Genomic DNA, 20,197 nt, shown 5'->3' with positions numbered 1-20,197 from the left:
GAAAGTTACTATAATATCTAGTGGTTTTAGTTGCCTGCATACATTTTTTGAGTATCATGTTGATTATGTTGAGTTTCATAAATTTCACATCAACATCAAAATCCATCTATTCATATCTATAAAATAATTGAATATGATTTTGATTAATAATGCATTATATCTACTGATCAAGTAACAAAGAACTAAACCTTAACATATTGAGTTTTTCTATCCACAAACATGACTACTTTACTACTTATTTATATTTTACTCTGTCAGAATTTTCTACTTTTTCTCATAGAGATGGTACATATATATGTATATATGTATATATATATGTATATATATTAATTATTATATTCAAAAAGAGTAATTCATTAGCATTTCATTTTATTGCAGGCTTAAGTATTGTTTTCACATATTTTGTTTGCTTTGCAGTATCTAAGAAAAGAAGTATATTCCTTCTCTAATAATTTTCCTTTCTTTATATAGATCTGAATTTCTGATCTTATCTCTGAAGAAGTCTTAAATTTCTTGTCAGAAAAGCCTACTGACAAGAATTTCTTAGTTTTTCTTTGAACAAGTTATTTTTTTCTACTTCACTTTTGAATGCTAATTTCACTGGATGCTGATTTCTAGGTTGGTAGTTTTATTATTTATTATCTGAACACTTTAAACATTCTGTACTGCTTTCTTCTTGCATTTTTTAAAAAGAGAACTCTAATTATAATTGTTTGCTTTGCTCCTCTACAGATATGATTCTGGTATGGTTGGGGTTGTTCCTTCATGTGCTCTGAGTTTCATGGATCAGTAATGTGGTTTCTGTTGTTAATGTTGAAACATTCTTAGACATTATTACAGCTGCTCTTCTTCCTTTGAGTATAATCTTTACATCTATTTCCCCATAGTTCCTGGATTATCTGTTCTGGATTTCATCTTTTCTTTGCTGTACCTTGCAGTTTAGGAAGTTCCTGCGGTATTTTAGAATTCACTGATTCTTTCCTTGGCCATAATGAGAATATCGAGATAGTCTTTATTTGTTTCATGTGCAATTTTATTTCTGCCCTGCCCTTTACTTCATTTCTTATAGTTTCTATTACATGGCTAAAGCACACACATGCACACACACATGCACACAAACACACATGAACACACACACACATGCACACACAGACACACACACAAACACACACACACACACACCTTATAATTTTTGTTAGCTACATTTATATTAAGATTCTAACATATTGGTGAGTTATTTTGTCTATAAGCCTAGAAAACAATGAATATTGATAATTTATGTAAGAGAAGGCCTTTCATTCACATAAATAATTTAAGCCTCTCAAATCATAATGATCTCGAGAAGAGTATTACAATGTTTCTATATCTTAATTCAATTCCAAGGCATTTATCTTTGTTCTTACCTCCAATATCAAAGGTGTAACTGCAATCTAATTTTGAAAAAATTTACCACCATGAGAAAATTTAAAGTAGCAACCTTCCTATGTGTCATTATTATGTAATTAACTGGCACAGTACATAATGATGTTAAGAGTAGAAATTCTCAACCTTCATAGTTAATAATGCCAGGTCACCCATTTTGATACCAGTGCCAATTATTCTGATAAATAAGAGCTATACACATTTTGCTTTAATCAGTTTAAGGTTGTCTTGTTTGGGGTATGATTTTTAGATTAAAGTTCCAAATATTATCAGAAAGAAAACTTGAAAAACATGGTGAGATTCTTCATAAAATAGCCAGATAAACACTTGGGCAAATAAAATCCATTTTTAAATGATTGTTCTCTTTATCTATAAAAGGAACTATGCAAGTAATGATTTTTTCAATTAAATCAGCTTCATTACAGTTGTCAAAAATGTTAGTATTCCTCTTTTTATAGTACTGCCTTTTCATATGGCTAACATTTAATTATTTGTGCATTACATATTAAAAATTTAAGGCTACCCACTTTATTTTACTATCATGACACCATGATCTCTCGGTGCCACTCATTTATCAGGTAATATAAATGGTGATTAAGAAGTACATCCTTCAGTGACATCTTGTTTTCTGAGTCTCCTGTATTAATCTCCCAACTTGGATCTGAAGTACACATGTATGGTTTATATTTATTCATAAATAATATCACATATAGCATGGTGAAGCTTATTTTTGCAAGCGCCTCTCTTTATGGCTTCTAAAAGCAGTGACATTTTTCAAGTTAAAGCGTGTACAATGCGTGTTAGTCTATATTGTCCGTATTGCTTTCTTCTTCTCATAGCCTGTAATAACTCATCTAACATTCATACTCACATAACCACACTTGTTTTCATCATTTAAGGTTGCCATTTACTTGAAATAAAATCCATTTCTCCATTATACATTGAATTACTAATCTCCACTCATAGTTCTCTCAAAATAAACAGTAAAACATGTTCTCCATGTCTCCAGTGCCATCATTCTTCGCATGTTCCTGTCTATCCTCTGTGTGAGTTAGTGAAACAATTTTTCCTATCATTATTCCCCTTTTATACATTTTCCATAAGGGGTAGTCATATTTGTAATGGAAATACAATTAGAGGGCTTCTATGCTTACACCTTTCTAGAATCTTCCTTCTATAGAATAGTATCTCCCTGTCAGTGCTCTCTCATTTCATGACCTTCTCTTTTATGGTCATTTTATAACACCTCACTCCAGCTCTATTTTTTAAATGGACAAATTTAGTTTGGCTTCCTACTGACTGTTACTTTGTCTAGACACTAAATGATAAGTGTCATTGGTCCATCCTGTCAATAAAGCAACATTTAGCATCTTTTGTTTGCCTACTCACTCAGTTGTCACCGTAGATCATCACTGTTTTTCCTCTTTAAATTCCTATGTCTTATTAGAAACTATACAAGCTCTCTTGGAGTATAGTCTAGCATCTAGATAAGTACTGTTCTGCAGTAAATCCTTTCAAATCCCATGCCGTTAGCACTTTTGCAGTCCCACAGTGTCTAAAGAGGATAAATGACTACTAGTAACTTAATTTGCAAAAAAATAAGAATGATGCCTTCACTTGGCATGCATCTCTTCTGCCTCACGATGGGAAATGAGTTCTAACAAGCTGCAAAGACCTTGATGCCTCCAAGCAGATACTTCCTCTTTCTCAAAATATAATGCAGGACACTCTGCTGAATGAAGGATAAGACTAGCACAAACTGAAGAACAACCATCCCTGAGCAGGCAGAAAGCAGTTGGTTGCTTCTAACCATCCTTCCACTGGTGTTAAATTTAGTTGTGTGTGTACCCTCAAAAATATATCCTCTCTTTACTGGCACCACTTAATCTATTGTTTCACCATCTCACATTTGGGGGTTTGCAAAAGTCCTTAAAATCTTCCATTTCAGCATTTTCTCTGCCACATTATACACTCCTCATAGTGGCTGGAATCATTTATTCATGGCAGAAGTCCAATGTCAAGAGTCAATCCTAATGCTCTATTTGCTCTTCCTACACACAAAACAATATATAAAAAGTGAAGGGGAGGGCATTTATAAAAATGTAATGTTTAAAAATTGTGAGCAAAATAAACATACAGATGATTTTAATGCTATGTAGAAAAAAGTTTCTGTCAACAGTAAATGATAGAGATTTGTTCTAAAAGTTCAGCATTCAGCTCAGTTCTTAGAAAAATTAAGAAAACTGAAAACAAAATAAAACAAAACAAAATGAATAAAACCCTCTGATTCTACCTTTCTCACTGCTCCAACTACACCAGCTACTTTGTGGCTCTTAGAAACTGCTGGAAAAATCTCCACTTCATGGCCTTTTACCACCTCTGGCTTCCTGGATCACTCCAACCTTGTTCTACTTGTTGGTGTTTAGTCCTTTTGTATAGAATAAATAATATTCAGCAGCATTCTAAACTGTAAATAAGGTATAGACTATATGTCATAAAGAAAGGAAAGCTTATTTTTAGATATATGGTATACATGGACTCCAAGACAATGGACTCTCAAGAGTGTTTAGGAAAAAGCTCATCAGAAGATTTCCTTTAAATTCGTATAAATTGTAACATTTTTGTAAAGTAGGTATTAATACTCATTTCCATGTATTGTTGGTTGGATTAAATAAGGCATATTAAGTGTTTGTCACACTCTTAATGCACAAATAAGGTCATTATTATTATTATAGCATTTGTAATGATTACATGCAACTTACTTGTATACAATCAGAATGTTACTTTTCTATTAGAAAGTACATCTCAAATGTTTGTAATATTGAGAAATAGATCTGAAAAATAAAACTAAATTTTAGTCCTATATAAGGAATGTCATTCAGCTTAGATACCATAGCTTGGCTACATCACTGTCATTGTAAATGGCAGCTCTCCCGGTTATCTTTGATGTCTGTACAGCAAGCTATATTACATTGAACATCACAGCATTTGTTTAGTAAAGGTTTTACTTGGTGTAATCTTCTGTGCAGAGTATTACTAACTGAAAGGATTTGAAACCTATGAACCTTGTATTATCTATTTGTTAATTCAAAATGCACAGAGTGACTGTATTCTGCACCATAAAATTATATATATATAAGTTCCATTTATGCTGTATTTTAAAGAAATTATCAGGAAATCATCTATATATATGATTAGTGTTAAATGAATCAAAAACTAATTCTGCTTCATCAATTTATATTAATGTTAGACCAGGGTAAAACTTATAATGTCAAGGTAACATTTTTATTTTTTCCTGCTTTTATTTAAATTCACAAAATTTGTAAATCTTTGTTGTAAGTTGCCATTTTATTTAGTTTTGTTTTGTTTGCTGGAAAGACTTAGTTAAGAATATCAGAGTAGAATATCAGAGACCACAGTAACTGGGCCTTTTTTTAAAAACAATAAATAAAACTTGCTTCATGCTGAGTTGGCGTTCATAGATCTAAGCCTAAAGATATTATTTGATTGGATAATTACAGTGATATACCTCTGCAATGATGGAAATAAAAAGGAAATTGGGGTTTTTATTTCAGCTCTAAGCTGCTGCACCTGCTTGATCTCTTGGCAAACTGATTGATCTATCATCCTACCTCCCACTAGCCTCCTACATAGACCTTCTCCCTAATAGCCTTGGCACACGAATGCTCCCTTGATGATAATGAAATAACCCCGTGTAATGAACAGTGTCTATGAAGTCAATAAACATGAATAAATTCTATTTCTGTATAATACAGCCATTTTCTCTGATAATTCTGAACTAAAAAAGTGAAGAATTGCAGTAATTCAAATTACATACAAGAAGACACACTGATCATTATCTTTTCCAACTTTCAGTATAAAGAACGTAACTCCAAAAGTTGGAGACCCTGAGACCAGGAGAGCAATTCGCCGTGCCTTTGATGTGTGGCAGAATGTAACTCCACTAACATTTGAAGAAGTTCCCTACAGTGAACTAGAAAATGGCAAACGTGATGTGGATATAACCATCATTTTTGCATCCGGTTTTCATGGAGACAGTTCCCCCTTTGATGGGGAGGGAGGATTTTTGGCACATGCCTATTTCCCTGGACCAGGAATTGGAGGAGATACTCATTTTGATTCTGATGAGCCATGGACACTGGGAAATCCCAATCATGATGGTAAGTGCATCATTTCTTGTCAAGATTAATGATCCCTCTTTTATTTTAGAATGCTTAAATAATTTTCTAAACTTAAGGTAGAGAGTCCATATATTACTTGTAAATTTTAAAAGCAGTGTTGAAGGCTTTTTATATTTTAGGGAAATAATTGATCAGAATTATTACATTGTATACATATGTATGTGTTCTTTGAAGGAATAGGTATAAGTGTGAACACTGATTACATTGTTTTTATAAATCATTACTTCTTAAAATAATTTATAGTTTATCACTAAAGTCATGAGATATTCAATATATACACCTTATTCCATTTTTCCATGTGAAATATACTCTGACATACACAGTGTCCTGCACTATATATTTTATATTATCTTCAGTGCTATTATCACATCACCCCTCTTATTTATGCCCCTTTCTCCTTCTCTTTTGTCTTTCATCTATTTCAATGGGATAGAACGACTATGTGTTTAATTATCTTAATACTATGTATATTGTCTCATAAGCAAACGTTTTGCATTTTTTATAACCTATCTGTCCGTTGTCTTATTGTTATCATTACGATCTGATACACAACAGCAGCATAAGAGCTAGAAAATCCAATCCAAGAATGAGTTACTATTGTTAAATGTAGGGATCCCCTCGTATAAAAATGTGCATTTATAGATTATGTTTATAAAGAATCAGTTTTGTCAGACCTAAGAATCCTGTGACTCCTTACGGGTCAAAGCCTTCATTCCTATATTCCACACCTAAATAATTTTCTCTCCTCACTTTTGTCAATGGTGTTCTACTACAATGTGTTTTACTTTGATGGGAACTAATCAGCTAATAAAACTTTTAATCCCTCTTTGATGAATTAATCCTAGTCATGGAATTAAGTTTTGTTAGTTCACAAGAACATTTAGCTGAAGGGATTTTGTTAATTACCTTGCTCTTTTAGGATACATAGAGGTTAGTAAGGTCATGAATAGTGTAAATTTAGTAAGGCTAAATTTGAAACTAACCATCAGTTTCTTAGGACAAATTAATCTACATGTTTTCCACAATAAAATTGTGATACTAACTCAATCTTTGAAGTTAATAGTTCTCCATTTTATTATATTAAATTAGGCTTGCATTATTACTAAGTTTTCTGAAGATAATGAGAAAATGTCATAGAATTCTTTATAGAGGAATAAAAAGCCAAAACTTTATAGTCAATCAGATTTATGTTTAAATGTTGGTTAACTAATCATTGTCTCAAATAGCCTGCAATATATTTGTTTTAATTTGTATTGTATAATTTATGTAGTAGGCTGTGAACCCTGGAAGTAGAAGTGTTTTCAATGTAGGCTGTGTGTAGAATATATTTAACTTTTTAATAACATTCCATTGCTAATACTAAAACATTGGCAGACATAGTTGAATGTTGCCAGTTGCATTTATTTAGCTTTGTGGCCTCATAAATTTAAATTATCTAAATATTGCATAAATATTACATCTTTCAATCTGTCTATATTTTCTCTTAAATTACTATAATCCTCAATAAAAGCAGTACTAAACTTTAGTTCTCTGCTCCATTAGGTAGCCGACAGAACATTTATAAATAAACAAGTTTACTGACAAAAACAAATGAGGATTTGATTATGTAGGAAAGGAAAATGTTTACACTAATTTGAGTGGGACCAGTACTATGAATGCTTATGTGTTTCATTTGATTTAAAAAGTTTTCCAAGGAATGTGTCAGTGAAAAAAAACTCAAATGTAACATGACCTATTACTTACAGCTAGGTCAAGACATGTTTGACCAAATGTTTTTAAGAATACAACCTACGTTTCTTAATTTATACTGTGGATTGTAACTTAAAGTGTAATTAAAATATTCTTTTGATGTAAGCATCCAGCTGCAATCTTAAACAATCTGATATCTGGTCATTCATTTTGAGAAAAATATATTTACCAGTCAACTACGAATTTTTTGCTCTGGGAAGAATCTTGAAGGAAAAATTGTGAAAATTACAGTGTTTCAGAATTGCCAGGGATTAAGGGCATGTTAATTGGCAGTTGAAAATATAATTCCATAACGATTTACTCCTTAATTGAAATTCAGAGTCTTAAGTGGCAAGAGCAAACAGCTAGGTGGTGTCAGTCTGAAGTATTGATCGTTTATTATAAGAGCAGCCTCCAGCTTTGCTTGTGGTATTGGTGGATGTGAGAAGCATTCATGCAGTGTTACATCCTAGTTCCTAACAGCCCACAAGACTGTCATTTGGTAGCACATATAACACAAGGCACAATTCTGACATCTTTATTGACAAACTTTGTCTTTTCTTTAATCTAGTTCTTGAATGCCCAGGCTTACTACTTCCCTGGGTTGTTTTCTCCCTCACTCACAGATCTCAAGCAGCTAGAGAACATGCTGCTTGGTTTTGCAGCAAAAATATGCAAATGAAGAGCCTCTTGATAAGTGCCTTGCTCATTTTCCACAGCATATTGCTCCACTAATGAAGGCAATTTGAATTCTGTCTACCTGAAAAGAGATAAACACTGTCACAGGTCCAGTAGCCATAGACTATTGTTGCCTACTTTCTTACCAATTTGCTTATTGTCACGATGCCTTTTATAAACACAAGCTAATGACTATTAATAGAATTACACAATAATTTTATTAAAACATAAAAGGACATTTACATATGCATGCATCTTTAATAAAACATTGCCATTTTCAAATTTATATTGAATTTTCATTACTGAAAAAGCTAAGTATGGGCATAGTAATTCAAAACAAAAAAAAATTTAGCTAGACAAGATTTTTTTTCTGAGACAGGGTTTCTGTGTATAGTTTTGGGGCCTGTCCTGGATCTCGCTCTGTAGACCAGGCTGTGCTCAAACTCAAAGAGATACACCTGGCTCTGCCTCCCGAGTGCTGGGATTAAAGGCGTGCACCACCACCACCCAGCTTGACAAGATTTTTTAAAAGTATTTATTGCCTTGGAGTGAGAAAATTTAACTCTAGCAGAATATTAAAATCTATTTTGAATAATATCAACATAGTCTTTTCTAAGCTATGGTGTAATAATAGAAGTTTAGGTGGCGTTGTCTGTTTTAAAGCAAACATTATACCAATTTCTTCTGAATAAGAAGTATCTAGTACAATAAGATTTCATATCATTCACCTACTACAGAAAAATAACCATACCTATAAAACTATATATAAGCTTGTTATAGAAAATTATCTAGAAACTGTCAGAATTTCATTATGAACTAAGTTACAATTCTGTTAACACGAAAGTGCATTGCAAAGGTCGAGGAAGAAATACTTGCCTGGCATTAAGAAGCCGTGAGATTGATGTCCATCACCGTGTGTGAGTATGTATGTGTGTTTGTGTGCGTGTGTGTGTTGCAGAAACAGTTTATTGTTTGTAAGTTCATTCTCTAGTGTAAAGAGGCATGCATCAAGATTATCAGCATTGTCTAACAAATATGGAGGGGAAATGATGGTAATAATTTCATTGAAAACCGAACCTATTAAATCTATCATTATTAAATATGAACTTAGTGACTTCTACCTCTAGGCCTGCTTTCTCATGAGTTTACCTTCTTTTATGATTATACCTGTGTGGATATCTTCATGATATAATCTTCATATGGACCACAGAGAATCAATAAGGAACGGTATAATGGGTTGCAGAGACACATGTTTCTTTCCAGAGGCAAACCAAGACTTTAAATCTCCTTCTTCTGTCTCCCAGCCTTTCTCTTCACCTTGCAAGTACTGCTGCTACAAAGTGATTCTCAGGAGACTGTAAACTTTTTACTCTGATATTTGATGAAGAAAAGTTTCAGTTGACAAGGGAGCATTTGTGAAGATGCTTATCGGTCAATCCATAGTCCGTGTGATTATTATCTATGTTGTCTGTCCTTAGGGTCAATAGAAATGAAAAATAGTTGTTGTGACTATGTGGTAAAGGACCTTGATCAGTCCTTAACACAGGAGTACTTACTGAGTTGTTAAATTTAAAATTAATTTACTAACACATATTTTTTTTAACATGCTTTACTAAAACAAAAGGAGACTTTCTTTCAAAGTAATCAGGCATTGCATTCAAGAAGGGCATTGTTTCTTTGTTTACAAAAGTCTCTTCTTCCTTCCTAGAATGAAATTCATTTTATCATGTTTATTTTATTTTACTAAACTCATAATAAAGTTTGATATTCTTTTGAGTTTCTCAAAACCATTCAATTACTGTTGCATTATATGATTATCATGCTAAATTGAATTGGTTATTTATTTTTAGATATTCATACAAATCAGAATAGCAGATGAATTGAAATAATTATATTGGAAAAATTTTAATTCCTGACAACATTAAAGGATATAGGAATGGATCTTGAACATTAATGCAGGTGAGATGGTGATCCATAATTGAGGCAGATAAAACTGAAAAGTCCATGACTAAACAAAGAATTTTACATTGTGTTTGTGAAATAAGACACAGGTGCTCTGTCCAACTTTTCATCAGAGGCAGAGACACACAGAGGCTCAAGCACCATCAATATATCTTCCAAAGTTGACATGGATGCCATCATTCATGCCACAGTTGGGAAAGATACATTTTTTTCATGAGGAACTTTACATATCATATGTATAAGTGACATAGTTAATGTTTCTGTGAAAGTTCCATGAACTACAATTCAATCCCAGAGCCTTAGCATTAGAGAACATTTCAGAAAGCTCATATGTTCAGAAGCTGGTATTTAATGACCTATGCACAGAAGAGTTGAATTTTTAGATACTCTCTGATTCTCTGGCTAAGTTGCTTAATTACAATAAACCTTCATTTAAATACTGTCATTTTGACAAATAATTTGCTTCCATTAAATCCCTTATGAAAACGTCCTTCAGGTTTATCTTTCCACAGGATCCTTATCCTTAACTCTAGATGATCATCAAGAAAACAAAGTACTTCTCCAATTTAGCCATGTTTGATGACTAAAGTAACAGTGTCTTTGGTATAATAACTTAATAGTTTATGTTCTTATTGATAAAAGACCAAGGCTGGATGTGTAGCTTCTTTGAACACGCTTGCCTAGCAAACATAAGCCTCTGGGTTTGTTCCACAACACTGCTAAAAATTCAAAAATGCAAACAAACATCTACCATAGTCTTGATCGTTACTTTCACGGCATTATAAATCTTATGCACTTCTGTTTTAGTAAATCATTTTATGTTTAAGGAAATGAAACAGTCCCCCAATTTTTCTTATTCTGATATGTAATCTTCTTCTTCATTTGACGTTAAAAATTTCATTGCCATAACTTCCTTCCTCACCAATCTGCTGATCAGGTATCAAGAAAGTAACAGAAATAAGACCTTGTTTTAATCTACAAAGAGACTGTATTCTTGCCTCTGATTCGATACATCAGATAGAGATTGTCAGACGAAGGAGACAGTTCAGTCAGTAAAGCTCTTATCTTGAAAGCATAAGCAGAAACAAAGAGCTCTGGGAATGTAGAGGCAATTGGGGAATTGGTTGTCCCTTGCTAGTCAGGCTAACCTACCTGCCATGTTCCAAGCCGGTGAGATACCTTCACTCAAAAGTTAGGTAGGTATATGGCTGAAACTAGAAATATAGCTTAGCTGATAAATGTGCTTACCTCCAGGCCAATGTACTCAAATTTGAAATTCAGGACTCACACACTAAAAAGAAAGAACAAACTCCCAACAATTGTTCTCTACCTACACACATGTCCTATGTTATGCATGTGTACATACCGACACAAAATAAACAAATTAAATATAATATAAAAACTATAAAAGGAAAGAGTCTTACTTCTGAGAAATAACACCCAACGGTGTCTACTTACATCCAAACACATGAGCATACATGCACCTCTGTACCTGCATATACATGTGCACCCTTGTCAATGTTTATATACACCTGTACACCACACACACACACACACACACACACACACACAAACATGTATTCAGACATACACACACATATATGTATACAAACACATATGCATTCAAACATACACACACACACATATATATATATATACAAACATATGCATTCTATACACACACACACAAACACACACACACACACAAGTAAAAAAGATTGTGCCCATTGAAAAAGGTTCACTATTGTTAGACAAACACCTCAAGCAATGAAATTCGATGAAAGACTATGAAGTATCATCCTTGTGGGTAGTGTTTTATTAAAGAATACTTGAATAACAATCAAAAGAGAAATAAGGAAGTGATAATGTACCCTCTTCGCTGGTTATCAACAATCTTAGTCAAAGATGCTTAAAGAAGAAAATACTTATTCAAAAATAAGAGATTAACTTAATTGTGTTTTTAATGTTTCAAATATTATTCTCAATGAATTTTAAACATTAATTCACTTGTCATAAGAAATTAATAAAATAATACCATTACCTCTAGTTTATAAATAAACTTGATCATTCAAAGTATGTTGACTTGCCCAGTTTTGTATAGTTGACAATAGCAAAATGGTACAATTGAAATAATGAAAAAGAAAGTAGGAAGGGGACCATGTTCCTGATGACACAGCAGAAAGCCTCTCACACAGCAGTTGTGCCCAGAGAAAAGAAAGCCATATTGACAGTAATCAGAGTACCCCTCAAAAGGTATATGGAACAGAAAGGTTAACCTGGTACTAATGTAAAGCTCAGCCCATCATGTAGATGAACTTGGCAAGTACTTTCCAAAAACAAAACAAACAAACAAACAACAGCAACGAAACAGTGAAATAAAATGATGCAGAAACAAAAGACAAGAATAAAAGACTGTTAAAAAAAACAACAGGTGGGTAGATCTGGCTGAAGGCTTACACATTGTCCCCCAAATAGAGGAGCAGAAACATGAAACAAAAGAAACTGAGTGTTAAAAAATAAATCCCCATTTAATTTAAAAAAATAAATAAATAACTGTCATTCACTAAGTCAATGTGGCTAGACGTTTTCCTGTGTTCCCCCTGGCCTGCGATCAGGACAAATCTCTGTCACCTGCTGGTCCCACAGTAGCTCAGACCCAAGGCTTATATTATTTACAAATGATATGGCCTAATGGCTCAAGCTTCTCACTAGCTAGTTCTTACATCTTAACCCATTAGATGGGTTAGAAATTAACCCATTTCTATAAATCTGTATTTTGCCACATGGCTTGTGGCTTACTGGAACTTCACATCTTGCTTCTAGCGGTGGCTGGCAGTGTCCCTTCTCTCTGTCTTTCTTTTTTCTTTCTAATTAGAATGTCCTGCCTAACCTTATTTTGCCTCACCATTGGCCAAACAGCTTTATTTATCAACCAGTCAGTGCAACACATATTCACAGCATACAGAACAACATCACTCATCAAGTCAAAAACCATACTACATTTCTTATGAGGGTAATCATTGTTCTAACACTACTATAAAAGCTATGAAAAATGAGAAAAAAGTAAATTTTTATATTTGTAATTACTTGTATATTCATTATAGCATCAAATTATATGTCATTAAAATACTAACCTGGGCTCATAGGAGCTCACAGAGACTCTGGACTCTAGCTAGGGAGCCTGCATGGGACCAGCCTAGGCCCTCTACATATGTGTGACAGTTGTGTAGTTTGATCTTCTTGTGGGACTTCTACTGGTGGAAGCTGGCCTGTCCTTAACACTTTGGCTGGCTTCTAGGAACCTATTCCTCATACTGGGCTGCCTTGCCCAGCCTTAACACAAGAGGAGGAGCATTCTCCTAGCTCAACTTGATATACCATGCTTTGCTGACACCCATGGGAGGCCTCTCCCTTTCTGAATGGACACAGAGGAGTGGATTGCCAAGGAAGGTGGGGGGACAGAATGGGAGGAGATGAGGGATGGGAAACTGTGGTTGGATGTAAAATAAATGAATGAATGTAATTAATAAAAAGTTCCTGTTTAACAGATACATGTTAAATGAATAACGAAACTCTCAAGTGACTTAGTCATAATATAATAAAAAGATAAGGAAGGGTTTTGCATTAAAATTTGGCATGTGTCTACACTATGGTGTTAATAGAGATCTAATGCTGTATTTACATAAATTCTTCATAGACATTAAGTTTTTTGATTTTTCCAATGCCAGTTCTTTATTACAGAATAGCACAGTTGGAATTTTAGTGATGTTTTATTTCTAATAAAAAGGTATAAAAAGTAACTTCTCATATTTTGATATTTTGATATTTTCCAGCATAATATATGCCAATTTTTAAGACTCTGAAATTAAAAAATCCATTAAATCATATAAAAATGTTAAGTTTATATGTGAGAAAATTTAGAATTAAATATATCCAAGATGTAGTTTGGGTTTTAATTTTAGAGACATAGAACAAATGGTAAACTTAAAAACTTCACTTGTTACAAAGATACAGTCAAATGTTACTCTTTCTACCATGAAGTGGAATTAATTCAATTTTCACCCGGAATAAAAGACATCTTCTTTTTTTATTTTACAATACTATTCAGTTCTACATAACAGCCACAGATTCCCTTGTTCTCCCCCTTCCTGCCCCCCTCCCCTTCCCCCCAGCCCATCCCCCATTCCCAGCACTTCCAGATCAAGGCCACCCTCGAGGACTGAGATCGACCTGATAGACTCAGTCCAGGCAGGTCCAGTCCCCTCCTCTCAGATTGAGCCAAGCGTCCCTGTACAAGTCCCGGGTTTCAAACAGCTATCTCATGCAGCGAGCCCAGGACCTGGTACCACTGCCTAGATGCCTCCCAAACAAATCAAGCCAGTCAACTGTCTCACCTATTCAGAGGGCCTGATCCAGTTGGGGGCCCCTCAGTCTTTGGTTCATAGTTCATGTGTTTCCATTCGTTTGGCTATTTGTCCCTGTGCTTTATCCAACCTTGGTTTCAACAACTCTCACACATATAAACCCTCCTCTTTCTCGCTAATTAGACTCCCAGTGCTCCACCTGGGGCCTAGTCGTGGATCTCTGCATCCAGATTCCTCAGTACTTGGATGGGGTTTCTAGCACAACTGTTAGGGTGTTTGGCCATCCCATCACCAGAGTAGGTCAGTTCTGGCTGTCTCTCGACCATTGCCAGCAGTCTTTTGTGGGGGTATCTTTGTGGATTTCTGTGGGCCTCTTTAGCACTTTGTTTCTTCCTTTTCTCATGTGGTCTTCATTTACCATGATCATATTTTTATTTTTAGATTATCAGTCAGTATAGTTTTGAGTAGTCAAACAAGTTTTAGTATCTTTTGGGGGTCACCGTTTATAAATGGCATGCCTGAGTAGTCAATAATATTATGCTTCATTTAGTAGTGAATGGCAACTTTGGTGCCTCATGTAGAAGTTGGAATTCCACTGTTCTTTACATTTCTGCTAACATTTGTTCGACATTATAAATAGATTTATTCCATGTTCATCTTTACTTGTAAAAATCTGCATTTCTTATTACAGTATGAAAAATAATATTGAATTTTTATAAATAACATTTAAAAATTAAGCAACTTTCATTATTCTAAGTAGCTTCAAAATCTTTGTTTTAATGGCCCTTTGTTTTAGTAGCCCACTGTGGCTACAAGTTCTGGTTTTTAATAGCCCTTCACCATGGCCACCCATATGGTCCTAGTGATTATGACTTACTCTATTTCTTCCTTTTGAGATGCTGCAACCTTTTTAATTCCTTCCCCCTTAGATTTAACTTAATCATTTCAATAAACTGCATGTTTTTACAAAACACCAATATTGACATATATGGAAATGTATCAAATTTGACTATCTATACCAGTGGATATTCATGTCTTTCTCTTCTTAGTTTTGTCCTAATTGACCTGAAAACCTATGAATACTTAGATGTAACAGCTAGGCCTCTAGAGACAAGAGCTAAATGAAATTTAAATAACTGTGTGTCCCTGTCTTACACATAAAGGACAAAATGATTATTAGCATCTGGAAAGAGTATCTCTATTTCTCATGCTTAGTCAAGTTTGTTGACAAGAAGATAATTAAGATATCTGTTTTAAAATTAAGATGTTAATTCTGTACTTAGTAGTCCCTGAAACTGACTAACCCTTTGTCTTTTTATTCATAATACAGGATTTGCTGGTAAGATGTTAACCACCATTTAAACATATTAAATATGTCAGTGTACCTACCTCAATTCACTTATTTCAATTCTTGGCATATAATATATATTAAAACAAATACTAGTGTATACTAAAATAGAGAGCTAATTGACATTTTTAAAATACTTGAGCCCATTTTATAGCAAATATCTGACTGAAATATACTTTCATTTGTTTTAATAATATAAGCAATATACATTTTCTTTCTAAAATTCAGGGAAATTAAAATTTAACTTTAAAATTACTTTGAATACTTCCTCTTCAAGTTAACCACCGCAAGTTCTAATATATTTAACCAATATCCTCAGATGATATCTTAATGACTAGTGAAACCTATACCTTTGGGATCTTCATCTTAAGCATCCTTCCAATGTCCATATGTTTAAAACTTGCTCACCAGCGACTGGCGGTGGTAGCTCATGCCTTTAATCCCAGCACTCAAGAGGCAGAGGTAGGCAGATCTCTGTGAGTTCTAAGTCAGCCAGGGCCACAGAGTGTGTTCCAGGAAAGGCACAAAGCTACACAGAGAAACCCTGTCTCAAAACAAACAAACAAACAAAACAAAACAAAAAACTTGCTCACAAGAGAAAAACCATTGAAAGATGATGGACTTTTAAGATGTGGGCACTGGTGTTTGGCCTTCAGGTCATCGTGAAAAGGGACATAGACCGTGTCTTAGAGCCTTAGTGCCTTTCCAGCTATTGTTTGACAGCTGTGCAATGAATGATTATTTTTTTCTTTCAAATGCTCCCAATGGGATGCACCAAAGCAATGGGGCTATTCTATCACAGACTGCCACATCCAAAACTGTGACCCAAAAGTTTCTGTACAAGTTCATTACCTTAAGTGGCTATGATATTAATAGAGTTCTGAATAACACAATAGTGATGCAAATCTTGGTATATATGTAATGCTTAATATATTGTTTATGGTTTTTAAATATCCACCCATTTCTCTGAATGTATTTCCCAACATTTCATATCTCATTGATGATATTTTCTGCTTGTTTGTCTGGATTTATTTTTGAGACAGGGTCTCACTATATAGCCCAAGCTTGTTTTGACCTCACTGTTTAAACCAAGTTGGCTTTGAAATTGTTATCATCCTGCCTCAGCTTCAAAACTGCTAGGATTATAGGTGTGTAACACCATGCTTATTACCAGAACATCTTTAAGTACATTATTTTCCCACTTGGCTTTATATATTTTATATTATTATTATGCTCAAATAACTTTTTCTCTAACATATTTGTGCATAGAATGCTGTTTGATACAATTTCTTTACAATGGAATCATAGAATTATTTGGCTAATTAATGTGAATATTTCAATACAGCTTGACACGTTACTAGAGAATGTTCAATAAACAGGCAACCAGTTTATAGTTTCCCACCATTTATGAGTATGAAGTTCATTGACCTTGATATTAATAACTATGGAGTTTTAGCAAGAGTAGGAAGTTACAATTATAACAATACTGCTGAATGCCAGGGACAGTTAGATACCATGATAAATGTTGCCAGTTGAGTACCAAGATGAATTTCATGGTCCCATGTTATGGGGATTGTTATAACCCCAATGTGGCTGCATAGCACAGAATTTTAACCATTTAAAACTAGTCAGCTGCCTACTAAAATAAGTTTTTCTTTTTATCATCTTGACCAACCTGATTGTATAAAAGAATACAACTTTGATTAATTTCATATTTTATTAATATTGAAAGGCATGTAATTTGTGTGTAAATTGATGTACATATTTTTTTTTTAAGTATCAGCTGCTTTCTGCCTTTATTTATTTGGGGAATTTGTGCTGAATTATTTTTTTAAGTTGAAAGAAATCATCAAGCAGATACGAATATGAATTGTGAGTCTCATTTTTTCCACTGAGTCATTTTCAAGCAGGGAGCAAGCAAACTACTGTCTTTCACAATGGAGGGTTTAGCACTTCCTTCCTTTCCCTTAGCCTCTGAGGAATAGCCTCCTACACTCTGTGGAACTCCATTGTCAGTCTTGAGTTCAGAGGTGCAAGGCTTTTTATTTTGTGTCATTAATGATTTTATAGAAGTCGGGTGGCACTAATAGATAGGTTTGATACACGTATTCATTTATTTTTGCTGACTTTTCAAATGGTACATCCTCTTGCACATTCAAAGTCCTCAGTTTTCCCTATTATAATATACAGAACAAAATTCTTAATTTCTTCAAGCCAAAAGCTTGGTTTAAAAGACTATAATTTATCTATTTTCTTTCTTTAAATTCTAGGATGTGACTGGAGGAGGTGGGAATGGGGGGTGGGCTGGGGAGAGAGGGAGGGGGGCGAGAGGGGGAAAACAGGGGAATCTGTGGCTATTATGTTGAACTGAATGGTGTTGTAAAATAAATTTAAAAAATTAAAAAAAATTCTAGGATGTGAGATAATCGCATTTCTGAGTTCTTATAGCAACAATTCTTTCTATTCGAAATATTATGAAGTACACTTAGTAAGTATATGTAAATATTTTAAAGAATTTAGTTACATAATCAACATCTCACAAAATTAATTCAATATAATTACACTCATAGTAGAAACAGAGGCAAAACTTGTTTGCTCTTCCAAGTGTCTGTAACTTAATAAATTTTAATTAGAGTTAAAATGCATAACTTTTCAATGGCCCAAAAATATATTTCAATTATATACTTGTCCATACTGAGGTATCTACTACATTTTTACAACTTATTTTTTAAGAATTTCATACATGCATACAAAGAAATATGGTCATATCCATCCTCATTTTCCCCTCTCAGGTCCTCATGGATCACTCCCAATATGTCCCTCAACGATATCCATATCTCTTTGTATTCATTTATTTACTATTTTTATAACCTAGTAAATCCAATTAGTGCTGAATATTGAAAATATTCAAGAATAACATAGCAATACTAATCACATCAAAGGAGGATGTTAAAAGGAGCATTGCCTAAGTCAAAGAGATTTAGTCTGTGTAGACTTGTTAGTAATAAATTATTTTATCACAAAGACAGAAGCCTGATTTTTAGAAGGGGTGGGGGAAGGAAACCTCAAGACTAGGGCTTACAGAAGTCAGTGGGCTTGTTTGTTTAAAAACTTAACCTCTTCAAGGTTCTGACTGAGAAGTGCAACATTGCCAAGCAATCCCAGGTCCACTGCAGACTCGCCTGAAACCCAAAAGCCACCCCAGCCCTGGGCCTTACTAAGGACATCTCAGGCCCAGTGTTTTCAGAAATCAGAGTGCTGAAAGGGGATGCTTGCTGTAGTGAGAAAACAAACAAAATCTACTTTGATTGTGTCGTGTCTACGAAGGAATTAGATGGCAGACTCTTGCTCTAACAGGAGTGACACCTAGCCATCTGCCAATCATATGGGCCAAAGCCTATGATTAGTCTACTGGGTACCTCACACAAGTCAGTTCTCAAAGCACAGCACTGACTCTCCAGAGAAGGAGTGACTTTTTGAAGAGCATCAGACGCAACACCAGGGCTTTTATTATCCATGAGCTATTGAGGTAGGATTTTCTATTTATCGAGTTCTCATAGGTGACACCATAAAGTCACATGCAAGTACCAAACATGGCTTCTGTGTTTGTGACAAAATTGTGCTTTGATTATTCCCCTCAGATAGTGGGAAAGGTCCAGTACTCGGCCTTCTGTGTTTCTGTCATGCTCAAATGTATCTTCTATAACAGAAACAAATCTGCAATGCTTTCTTTTCCCTTTCCCTTACAGTTCTTTGGACTTCAGCTGCCTCAGAAGCTTCATGGTCAAATTATATACTCTAGCAATGGCATATTGTAAATACATGTGTCTTATCTCAATAAAAGGATACTTTTCTTTAAAAAATTAAATAAATAAATAAATTTAGGTTTCCCTTATGTGGAAATTTATTATATTTTGCACTGATATCTAAAGGTCATTTTTCCTGGAAAAGCTTAAGTATGGTTGCTATTTTCTTTAAATTTATTAAAGATATTAAGTATTTGTCTTTGTATTTCTAGCATTAACTTTGAGAAGTCATATTCCCATATTAATCTCTTTGTTTAAGCAAACTATACAATTTATGTCTTCCTTAGACTTCACTAGTTTTGCTCATTTATTCATTGAGTATTTCCTTTGTATTTAATTTGCCTTGATTTTAAATTTTTTGATAAATATATACGGAAATATATACAAAGATGAAACTTAAAAAACCACCAGGAAGAAATTGTTATTCATTTTTAAAGTCTCACTAAAAGTGTGAAAAAGAATAACCATTTGTCTTCTGGGATAGATGTTTTTAATATTTGAACAGAAACACATAATATATTGTTAAAAGACTTTAAAAAATCTTTTGCAACAATGCCTCACTGTATAATCCAGACTGTCCCATTACTCGCATGTAGTCTATCCTGGCTTTGATCTCCCTATCTCAGCCTCTCAGCTGCTCTAGTAACAATTCTTCATAGGGATTTTGCATTGCTGGACATCTTGTAG

The 20,197-nt window shown here is 34.0% G+C and overlaps 1 protein-coding gene across 1 annotated transcript in view; it reads left to right on the top strand.

Annotated features, from left to right (window-relative positions):
• Positions 1-20,197, top strand: part of Mmp16 (matrix metallopeptidase 16) — a 251,439-nt gene that overhangs the window by 133,258 nt on the left and 97,984 nt on the right. The window contains exon 4 of the mRNA XM_028871631.2: positions 5,299-5,603. Coding sequence (XP_028727464.1) covers positions 5,299-5,603 — 305 coding nt within the window. The remainder of the gene's footprint in view (positions 1-5,298; positions 5,604-20,197) is intronic.

Source organism: Peromyscus leucopus, chromosome 2, assembly GCF_004664715.2.
Source record: "Peromyscus leucopus breed LL Stock chromosome 2, UCI_PerLeu_2.1, whole genome shotgun sequence".
Taxonomy (NCBI): domain Eukaryota; kingdom Metazoa; phylum Chordata; class Mammalia; order Rodentia; family Cricetidae; genus Peromyscus; species Peromyscus leucopus.
The sequence above is the reverse complement of the archived record's forward strand: the minus strand, read 5'-3'. Positions and strand labels throughout refer to the sequence as shown.